At 35.2% G+C, this 12,094-nt stretch overlaps 1 protein-coding gene across 1 annotated transcript in view; it reads right to left on the bottom strand.

Annotated features, from left to right (window-relative positions):
* The window catches only part of LOC149774825 (hemicentin-2-like), an 83,739-nt gene that overhangs the window by 19,840 nt on the left and 51,805 nt on the right, over positions 1 to 12,094 (bottom strand). The window contains exons 6-7 of the mRNA XM_089944696.1: positions 11,071 to 11,373; positions 1,405 to 1,716 (exon numbers count right to left, since the gene is read on the bottom strand). Of these exons, the coding sequence (XP_089800822.1) occupies positions 1,405 to 1,716; positions 11,071 to 11,373 (615 nt within the window). The remainder of the gene's footprint in view (positions 1 to 1,404; positions 1,717 to 11,070; positions 11,374 to 12,094) is intronic.

Genomic DNA, 12,094 nt, shown 5'->3' with positions numbered 1-12,094 from the left:
TGAAGATATGAATATGGTAATAAGATATTTTTACAGCATTTTTGTAGTGCAAAACAATGGATGTGGAAACAAAGCTGACTCATGCATATGATCAAATGAAAAGTAAACAACTAACAAGTAGTATATTCGGAATTTGGATTTTTTATAATGTTGTCAAGGATGAGAATGGTATATGATAAGTCTATGGTAATGGTATATGGTATATGATAAGTCTATGGTAATGGTATATGGTATATGATAAGTCTATGGTAATGGTATATGGTATATGATAAGTCTATGGTAATGGTATATGGTATATGATAAGTCTATGGTAATGGTATATGGTATATGATAAGTCTATGGTAATGGTATATGGTATATGATAAGTCTATGGTAATGGTATATGGTATATGATAAGTCTATGGTAATGGTATATGGTATATGATAAGTCTATGGTAATGGTATATGGTATATGATAAGTCTATGGTATATGGTATATGGTATATGATAAGTCTATGGTATATGGTATATGATAAGTCTATGGTATATGGTATATGATAAGTCTATGGTAATGGTATATGGTATATGATAAGTCTATGGTATATGGTATATGATAAGTCTATGGTATATGGTATATGATAAGTCTATGGTATATGGTATATGGTATATGATAAGTCTATGGTATATGGTATATGATAAGTCTATGGTATATGGTATATGATAAGTCTATGGCTGTCTGTAATTTATACACTGACAATTCAGCCAATAGGTCATCACACCACCCTACCACTGACAGACATTTTGAAGATGAAAAATGAAGTTTATATGTGTATCAATAATGTATCACATTGTAGGCTTTGTATTGTGAACCATATCAATACGTGGCAGAGGTGGATCGATTCGTATCTCACCACAATGTCTGGCCTCAAATATATTGCTAAAGGGCTTGTATTTTCAAGCCATATCTGCATTTATTGTAGTAAGGCTGACATTAATTTTACTGCTAAATTTTCATTAAAAATATATATATATATATATATATATATATATATATATATATATATATATATATATATATATATATATATATGTATGTATGTATGTATATATATGTCTGATTTTGTTTTAGATTTGTTAATGGTTGTTAATTATACAGATAATGTATTTGTCTGTTTACTTTATATAGGCTGCAAGCATATTAATCATATGTAAAGATGGCCACCAATTGTAGGCAGTGAGTCTCACAAGCTAAACTGGCTATGATATCATCATGTTACAAAAACAGTTGTGTTAAACATGGTACAGTCATTATCCTGTTATAATGTCAAGAAGTGACCAAAATTAGGAAGATGCCCAGTCTGTCTCATTGTCTCCCTCTGTTCAAAGCTACTGGGGTCGTTGGAAAGTAGGAAGCATTTCACTTACACCAGATGTTAGCAGTTGTTCTAGTGGAGTTTGCCACATAAAGTTGACCAGCCACATAAGCATCACAGTAAATTTGTTTATCCTGGTATGTTTTGTTCAGTGTAAGATGGATCTGACTGGTTGTCACGTGCAGATTCCCAACTAGTGAAGGTATCTCAGTGGTGCCACTGGTCTGAAGAATTCCATTCAGCCACCATCGTATAGTGGGTTGTGGTCTCCCTGCACTAGAAGTACATGACAAGATTTTTTCATCTCCATCAAGAAAGGTAGCAACAGATTCAGCAGGATTTAACGTGATATTGGTTACATACACTGAAATGAAAATAAAATGATAACGTAATATCTTGACTGACCTTGCTAAGATAGTTGGAATAGAAATAACTTTACTTAAATAATTCAGTTATGCCAAAACATTGAAATTATCATACAGCAAGCAAAACAAGTCTTTCTAGATGCATTTGATCAATAATGATAATGTTTATCATTGAGTATTTACAATAATGAAATAAACTGATTACACAGTGTAAATCTAGTACAGTACAAGCTGTGCATATTCATGACTTTTAGTTCCGTTTCCCAATGGTAAACACACACAAGATAAACAAGTAAAAAACACATTAACACAGAGAGAAAAAATGTGGAATTCTACATGTTACAAGAAAGTGTCTAAATCATTCTGAAACAATCCATGGAAGGATGGTTCATCTTCTTGGGATTGATGCCCACTGCTAACTTACATCTGGATGAAGAAACAAACTCTGATGGTCAGTTTAATTTGAGACATATCTAACTTCTCCAACAGATCAAAGAACACTTGAAGATTCAGTCAGGAAAGTGGCTCATCCTTCATGACATTTTAAAGCGTTCTACAAAGTCTCCCCCGATTCTATCTGGATAAAATTACTGCCTATTGCTACCACAACACCCATCAATGAAACGGAGCACAGCATGCATAAAGATTTATTTAATCTTCAGGCTTTTCTATTTGCCAAAGGTCTATACAGTGTTGGCAGATCTTTGTGGACTTGCTGAACATCACAAATTGAGATACAGAGCCTGCTCTCAATATGTTTTGGTTTGGGTTCTTGTTTTTCTTACTGTCAATATTTGGAAAGGATATCTAAGTCTTTATGGGGAAACATCTGCCATCAGAAGGATGTATTCATTTGTCTTATCACTCCCTTTGTGCACCCTTAGAATACATGGTCAGATGAAACTTTGCATGCCTATTGGTTGATTTATTTTGACTAGACTTACTGGAGGAATTGCAGGATTTCTTGAGTCATACATACAATAATTCTCATGTACTCCACTTCTAATACTGTAATTGACTTTATATCCTGAATCAGGTATGTCATTATTTTGTTCTTGAACTAAATATGACAAAATTCTCTGTACAATCATCACCTTATGTCCTCCTTTCCATTTTGTCTTCCAAAGATAACTGTCCTTGATACAGAACTGTTTTTCTATTAAATCTAATATGACGTGGCTGGTAGCCTCTAAAAAAAAACTTCCCTATGAGGCGTCATCAACCATCCTACATCTCATCAATAAAACGTGTAAAGTCAGTAACTTCTGACTTTTTCCCTTGTCAAAGAGCCTGGATCTTTGCCTGCAATGACACTGTTCACTACTGTGACATTTGCACGTATTGGGGCGGGGTTCTTCCAATATAATTTAATTAAATTATGATGAAAGTTCCACCGTGGCTCGTTAGGTTAGAAAGTTAAATTAGTGACGATGTAGATTTACAGCTCTGAGCCCCCAGTCAGCAATGCTGACGGTTCAATTATAGAGAACACGAAGATGAAATTAAATCAATAACAATTTAATAAATGTGATAATTTAAAACGATAACTTCAAATCACTCGTCTTTCCCTCGACCAAGTGACAGCCTAATTCATCCCGTGATTTACAGTGTGAGTTCGATTTCCCCCCTGTCCTTGCATCTACTCATCTAATTCTTCCCGCTGATTCCTTCTTTCTTTCCGTTCCTCTGACTCCTCCTTTGTCTCCGTTTCCCTCTCTACTATCTCCTCCTCCAATTTCGCTCCCAGACTTCAACTTCTCCTTTCTTCTCCTTTCCCTCTCTATTATCTCCTCCTCCAATTTCGCTCCCAGACTTCAACTTTACCTTCTTCTCCTTTCCTCCGTCTCTCTATCTGAGACTACGGGACCAAACTGAAACTGGTCTGTCCCTCAAAGCTTCCTGTGAAGAACCACAAGGCGTTAACATATGTTTTATCGAATCTCACCTCACACTATATCGACAATTAATCATCAGATAGCTATCACTCTTTCGGTCACGCATGCATACACATCGAAATTCCCACAGACTTCTTGCAGGGTAAACAATGGTGTAATAACACGGTATCAGCGAATTGTTATGCAGACATCAATACATTGTGTCACGTCAGTATATACACATATATATTTAATCTCATCGTGATACAATCTGACAACAATCAGACGCATGTCTGTACATTACAAATATTCAACAATGGCAAAATCTATAATCATATGAACATATGTGTTAGTCTACTATAAAATACCCACATAGCAAAGTACAATATTAACTCTTACGATGGCTAGCAAGCTATATTATTCTTTACAAATATCAACTCATTTCTTCAAAATATGCAAACATATTAAGAAAACAAAGTAATTCTTCGTACTACGATTCTAGTAATAATAAAGTATACATACGACCTACAATTAAAATGCAGTTGCATTCCACAAAGACCGAACAAATATCTACTGACCTTATTTGAGGCTCTATACTTAGAATTTCCTGCTCTAAGATTTTCCCGCCAATAATGAATGGCTATACGGAGTTACGCTAACCTCTTCTCTGGGTAATTTCTCTCAGCAAACTAACTCTTGCCGGGAGATGCGGGGATATCATTCTACCCAAATCAAGGTCTCTCCCCTATCTCGATTCTGATTGGGTGGCGCTTTGCCCCTGTCCAATCGTCTTAGCGGCCAGTTCAACCTGTCTGTCTGTTTGCAGGGAAAGAAGTTAAGACACTCCCACTTCTTCAGGCAACTTCTTTTGATCTTGGAAAACATTTCGACACCTAGGTGATAATTGGCTATCATGACTTCGCAACTCCTATGTCCGGCTCTTCAATTCTAGCCACAACAATCTTACGTAACGGATTAGTGCTAGCCTTCGGCAATGTTTGACATCAAACAATGGCCTGTCAGAATTACCTTGATTATACATGTTTCAAACTGGGCTACTCTGGGTCGGGGTAAACATGACAACTACTTTACTGACAGTAACAGGCATCATAAGGAACTGTGCTCAAGGGATATTAAAATAAATTTGATACTTGTTTATATAGTTTGAATACTTGAATCCAAAAACAACATCCACACAAATTCATACAGGCCATATACTGGGATAAAGAACAACTCCAATGATATGAACTAGATAGTAGGTAAAATTGGCATCTAAGTTAGAGAACCACAAATTTTCTCTCAATGTGTTTTACCATTCCTCCTGAACAGTACAAACCTTTCAAAGTCAAATAACTTAATATTATCCAAATTGCGCATCTTCATGCCCCATCAACATATGTGCTAGCTGCTCTGTCTCGGGTGACTCTAAGTGTTGGATCCATCACACTTACAAACAATGTACCATCTTTCATATATCCAGGCTTTGAATGCCTCAACATTCCACTGAATGATCAGGTCCAAATAAATAAAACAAATACAAGTTGAGCTGCTAAAAAAAACACATAAAAACAGGTGAGTTTTGTTATACTGCTGTCAGATGTGACAGGTAGACTGAGCCACCAATGTTGTCTAATTGTTTTCAGTTTCGGTTGAGGTTAGAGCAAACTGGATTTGACAACAAGTATATTCAGATGATTACAACTGTATCTCTGAAGGAAACAAGACAAGTTAATTAGTAATCTAGTGGTAGGTAACTTCAAATCACTAGTCAATACTGTACTACTAACACTTACTTTTTTATCTTAAAAGGCATGTATCCGCATCAATATGTGAGAGACTGGAACAAGTTTACTTAAACTAAATTACCACTGATCAAACCATTGTCACAGTCATTGTCACGTTGAAGGCATTTCAGAAAATGATTTTGAACATGCAAACACAGTATGGTCCGCAGTTGACTGCAAAAACATGACATGTATAGCCCATCAATATTACTAGCATATGTGTTTGAGATGTTTGAGGCCAATGCAATGCAAGTGTGTAAGTTCAGCCCTGTACACTATTTTATATCACCAGGAATGGCTTGCAATGCACTTTTATCAAAATAAAAACTGAGTTGGAAAAGTTCACTGACATCAATATGCATCCATTTATTGAGCACTCATTTCTGGGCAGAATATCATTGACATGTCATAAATATGCATGCACAAACAACCCAAACATAGAAGGCATGATTCCTCTGTCCCTAATAGTTACATAATACATCATGACACCAATAAACTTTATTGATGAAGAATGTTGCAACTGTTACCTGTTGGAGGGGTTCAGTGGACAGAGCAAATTGACATAAACAAAACACATAAATGATTACAATAGCAACAGCAGAATGCCCTGAAAAAATTTAACATGTGCAACATTCAATATCAAATTTACCAGAAACGTGTGCCAGGGTCTCATGAGTGGTTGTACACTCATTTTTGAATCAGTTTTCAATTTACTGAATACACCAAGCAACTTCCAAATATCAAGACCAAAAAAAAAAATGTGTTACACATACAAAATTTACAGTAACTGTTGCACTTACAATTGGGAATATGTGCAACTACATTGAGTGCCTGGATTTCGCCAACAAGCTTAGATGATCCCATACTTTCATATGAATACAGATCTAAGAACAAAGGCCAACAATGGCTTTGAAAAAGATTTGATCAAAATTGGAGTCGACCTTCTTGATGATAGTCAACAATGTAAGCTTAGAAGACTGATTAGTATGCCAGCATTTGAATCCCAAATGATATCTGATGGTGGACTTGTTGTTCATAGTAAAAAAGCGAAACAAAAGTTGACAAAACTGCTCCAATGGCCTAGTGGTTAGAGTGTCTGCCTCGAATTCATGAGGTCATGTGTACAAACCCTGCCAAATCTTACCAAAGACTTATATAAACGATACTAACAGCTGCCTCGCTAGGCACTCAGCATTAAGAGGTTAGTGTCAGGATAATGTGACGGGGTGGGACATCATGCTGCATGTCTGCATTTAACTCCTTAATGCATGAGATCAACGGTCACATTATACATCACTTATCATAAATTGCAAAGTATTATCATAGGGTTTTAGTATTAAAATGTCATTAACTAAAGATCCTTACAAAACTATTATTTGGAAAATAATATCTATAATATAGATTTGCTTGTTATCTGATGTTTCTATCAAAAAATGAGAAAGACATAATAGATGTCAGGAAAGTAGTTAATTTACATTTATTAATGCATTTTTTCAGGTGACAATAGTCATACATCTGCTCTAACGGTGATGCGGGATGCAAAGACCATGGAAGTAGTGAAGATCGCTGCTATTAGTAAAAGTTAAAATGCCATCATTATTGCCATGAGGAACACTTTCTTTACAGCTTACTACAACCTGCATTCAACAAGTGGGCAGCCCTAAAATCGTGATGGATCCTAATGTGACATTCTATAACACTTTAATAGTGCAAAACAGTCATGTAATGATTTTTTTATTTTGTAATATTATGGCTGTATTGCTTGGTGTCAATAAAGTAATAACTATCCCATTATTTTCAATTTTCATTGCCTATTACATTAATAGACTAGAAAAATATTCACTACTTTTTCTGGCAAAAATGTTTGAGGTTGGAGATTTTGTTTTGTGATGTTTTAAAAGCCAGGACCATCCCATATCAGATTCACAAAAGTCAAGTAATATCCTTAAAATATATAAATACCAAAACAATTTATCACATCACAATCTCAAAGATGTTTACCAGAGTAGTGTGAGAATGAATATTTTGGTAGTTACTAATGCAGGACACCACCTTCTACACTGCATGACTGTTCTATTGTTTGGTCATATACTTATCATCTTCTGATTACAGTCAGTGGGTGTGCGCATGCACAGGTGATTTACTGTAGTATTTACCAAAGTCATGTCATGGTGGGTAGATGGCCATGTTATATATCAGTCATGTCAGTAACCATGGTCAACATTTTTTACATGTACTATTTGGTGGTAGAAGTCCTTTCATTCATCAATATTTTCATAACACCCATCATGCATCATATACATGATCTCTTATTTACATATTTAGCAAACAAGTATCCTGGACAAACATATCTGACTGTTAGAATGCATTTATATCCATTGTTCATGTATGCTTATATTATGCTTCCATGTTAACAACATCTGTTTCCTACTGGCTGTCAATATGACTAATAAATTCATTTCTGTACACAAATACATTTCTCATCTGCCTAAGTAGACTATATTTATTTTTGTTCAATGCCATCCTTGACTGTATTTTAGCATATTTTAGAATTTAATCTGCTGCCACAAAAGATATTCACTATAATTACACACTATAATTACATTTAATTCAACTTTCAGGATAATAATAACAATAAATAATACTCATTATCTATCATAATGTAATATGAATCAATTAAAAGACTCTGGTGCAGTCATTTTTTATCTTCTTAAATGCTGGAATCTCACTAATCTGGCATTCCTATTTTCATTTTTAAATAGAGTGGGGCTTATTCACCTGTATTCATTTTAATCAAAGTAGTGTAATGTTTTCAATACCTCAAATACCTACAACTTTTCTCAAAAAGTCTATGTTCCACATCTACATTTGATTTATTCAGTAAATATGTACTCTTTATGTTGATAGTGGTACATTAACTATGAAAAGCAATATGAAGCTGGCTGCAGACTAATCTTGATTTAATTGTCCGCTGGTGGACTGGTTGCAGACTAGTCCATTCTTGATTTAATTGTCTGCTAGTGGACTGGTTGCAGAATAGTCCATTCTTGATTTAAGTGTCGCTGATGGACTGGTTGCAGACAAGTCCATTCTTGATTTAATTGTCTGTTGGTTGATTTTTTGCAGACTAATCCACTCTTGATTTAATTGTCCGCTGGTGGATTGGTTGCAGACTAGTCCATTCTTGATTTAAGTGTCCGCTGGTGGACTGGTTGCAGACTAGTCCATTCTTGATTTAATTGTCTGTTGGTGGATTGGTTGCAGACTAATCCAATCTTGATTTAAGTGTCCGCTGGTGGATTGGTTGCAGACTAATCCACTCTTGATTTAATTGTCCACTGGTGGATTGGTTGCAGACTAATCCACTCTTGATTTAATTGTCCGCTGGTGGATTGGTTGCAAACTAATCCACTCTTGATTTAATTGTCCGCTGGTGGATTGGTTGCAGACTAGTCCATTCTTGATTTAATTGTCCGCTGGTGGACTGGTTACAGACTAGTCCATTCTTATTTAAGTGTCCGCTGGTGGACTGGTTGCAGACTAGTCCATTCTTGATTTAATTGTCTGTTGGTGGATTGGTTGCAGACTAATCCACTCTTGATTTAATTGTCCACTGGTGGATTGGTTGCAGACTAATCAACTCTTGATTTAATTGTCTGCTGGTGGATTGGTTGCAGACTAATCAACTCTTGATTTAAGTGTCCATGGTGGACTGGTTGCAGACTAACCCACTCTTGATTTAATTGTCTGTAGGTGGATTGGTTGCAGACTAATCCACTCTTGATTTAATTGTCCACTGGTGGATTGATTTCAGACTAATCAACTCTTGATTTAATTGTCTGCTGGTGGATTGGTTGCAGACTAATCCACTCTTGATTTAAGTGTCCACTGGTGGACTGGTTGCAGACTAATCCATTCTTGATTTAATTGTCCGCTGGTGGATTGGTTCCAGACTAATCCACTCTTGATTTAAGTGCCCGCTGGTGGACTGGTTGCAGACTAACCCACTCTTGATTTAATTGTCTGCTGGTGGATTGGTTCCAGACTAATCCACTCTTGATTTAATTGTCCACTAGTGGATTGGTTGCAGAATAATCCACTCTTGATTTAATTGTCCGCTGGTGGATAATAACTGGTTCATGGTTGAGGGGACATCTTTTCATTTTCACATGTAAATGGATACAATTTATTTATTCATTTTCATTATGCAACTGGAATGAAATAAGGATTTTACAGCAATACAGAGAGCATGACAAATCAAGAAATTTAAGTTGTCCACAGGGACTATTATATATCTACAGCAGTTGACTTTACCATTTAGGTCAATAAATGTTTTGAAACATGCTCTCTATTTCATAAAGCGTAATCAGGATTTAAAAAGTACCATTCGTACCAAACAGAACTTACCACATTAATTGATCTTTAGCTGAAGGAAATGGATAATGGATATATGACTGGGATTGTTTTCCTTGACTTCAAGAAAGCCTTTGATCTTGTTGATCATGAAATTCTGTTTCAAAAGTTAAACTGTTACAGGTTTGATAATCCTCCTTTAAACTGGTTCAAATCATACATAAACCAAAGGTCTCAACAAGTAAGCATTGGCAATATTAGCTATCAAACTCGCACTAACAATTCAGGAGTCCCTCAAGACTCAGTATTGGGCCCTCTCCTCTTCCTTAAATATATGAATGATCTACCATTAAATAATGAATCCACAAATACAGATTTGTTTGTAAATGATGCAACTTTGTACACATCTAGTTCTGATACTGAAGTTATCCAAACAAGATTAAACTCAGACCTTATTTGAGTCCAAAACTGGGCACAACAAAATAGGATGGTAATTAATGAAGGTAAAACAAAATGTATGATTTTGTGGAAATCACAAAAGCTACACAAGTCAGGGAACCCAAAGTATCTCTTGCAATAAATAATCAAACATGAAAACTTGTAGGTGTGTCCACAGATAATAATTTATTATGGAATGACCAAACTGATAAGCTAAAACACTGTCATTCAAAATTGCCCTTCTCAGCAGAATCAAGAAATATTTACCTATAGAAACTCACAATCTATACTACAAGTCATATATTCTTCCATCAATGGATTATTATTCTAATGTATGGGGAAACTGTGCTAAATCTGAGCTTGACAGGATTTATAAACTTCAGAAGCGAGCAGCATGTGTAATTTTCGATGCAATGTTGTTCATCCCTCAAATGGTTCACAATATATGACAGGATAGATTTTCACGAGGCAGTTCTTTTATATAAATGTCTACATGGAACTGCACCAGAGTATATTCAGGACTTATTCAGGCCTTTTCAACACAATAGCAGTTGAGATCAATATCACATGGAAATCTTCTTGTATCAAAACCAAGAACAGAGCAATTTAAAAAGAGTGTTCAATAATCTGGTACAGTTCTGAAGAATAAGCTTTCACTACATGTAAAATCTGCTGAAAATATTAGAGTATTTAAGAAGAGTTATCATGAGCATGTATGTGTTTCTAATAGATAATGGAATTTAGTATTTTAATACTAAACATGTTAAAATAAACTCTAATTATTGCTACCTTCATAAAATGTGCATTGTTATACTCTCCTTAAAGGGCCTAAATGGAGGACAGTCCTTGACTAATAAGTCACCCTCTATAAATAAAGCATTATTATTACTATTATTATTATTACCTCTCACAAAGAATATGAGTTTGGCCGATGTCTTAAGATCAAAAGGAGTGATGGCCTGACAGAAGATTTCTTTTCCATGGTGATTAATGCCATCAGGATTTACGGTCAGCCTGCTCTCCACAAAGGGTGAACCATTGCCATCTGTACTATTAACAGTCTGTATTCCAGACATGGTCTCTGTTGTACCTATGAACCATGTAACTCTTGCAGGAGGTCGACTGACTGAAGTAATGCAGGTAAAGTGTGCTTGTACACCTTGAGTAACATCAGTTTCTCCAGATATATTTACAAACATCAAGGATACTGAAATAAATAACAATGAAGGAAATATGATGGACCCTTAAATTGGAATAATTTCAAGGACAACAATAAAGCAAATGACAGCTGCATGAGGTTCTCTGACTTGAGTAATGCAAGATAAAGTTTGATTGAATAGCATCAGCTGCGAACGGACTTTCCACCGATATTGAATCCAATGCATCGCATATTGTATTATTTGGGTCTCATTATCTTTGAGTGTTGAAAACAAGAAGCTACACATTGTCTGACATAATCGTATTCTGATGAAAGTTCTCTCTGTTGCAGAAAAAACTAAGCCAGATTCACAGATATTCCCAAACACCTTTTTACTCTATTATCTACATGCCACAATTGATGAACAATTAAATCATAATCCTAATCATTTGATTTCAATTTAATTTGCTCTGTTTAGATAGCAATATAATCACATTAAAACAAACTTTAGTAGGATCTTCTCTCTCATACCAATTCTTTCAGACTCATAACTTATAAAAGGGCATCAAAAGGAACTAGTATCTTTATTCTGTGAGCAGGCATTATTTTTCACACACGTGCATATGTCAAGTGAAAAAACAATGGAACTTTTCATCAATATCTTAAATGCATTATGGAAAATGGATGAGACAATGTTGATATTATGACGCATAGTAAAGATCATAAAAAGGTATCATTATGGTTGCAATGAATAAATAAATACATAAATTAATGCTAAAATATGTATTCA

This window comes from Sinohyriopsis cumingii, unplaced genomic scaffold (genome assembly GCF_028554795.1).
Source record: "Sinohyriopsis cumingii isolate HCF-2022 unplaced genomic scaffold, ASM2855479v2 utg000127l, whole genome shotgun sequence".
In the NCBI taxonomy this organism is placed as follows: domain Eukaryota; kingdom Metazoa; phylum Mollusca; class Bivalvia; order Unionida; family Unionidae; genus Sinohyriopsis; species Sinohyriopsis cumingii.
The sequence above is the reverse complement of the archived record's forward strand: the minus strand, read 5'-3'. Positions and strand labels throughout refer to the sequence as shown.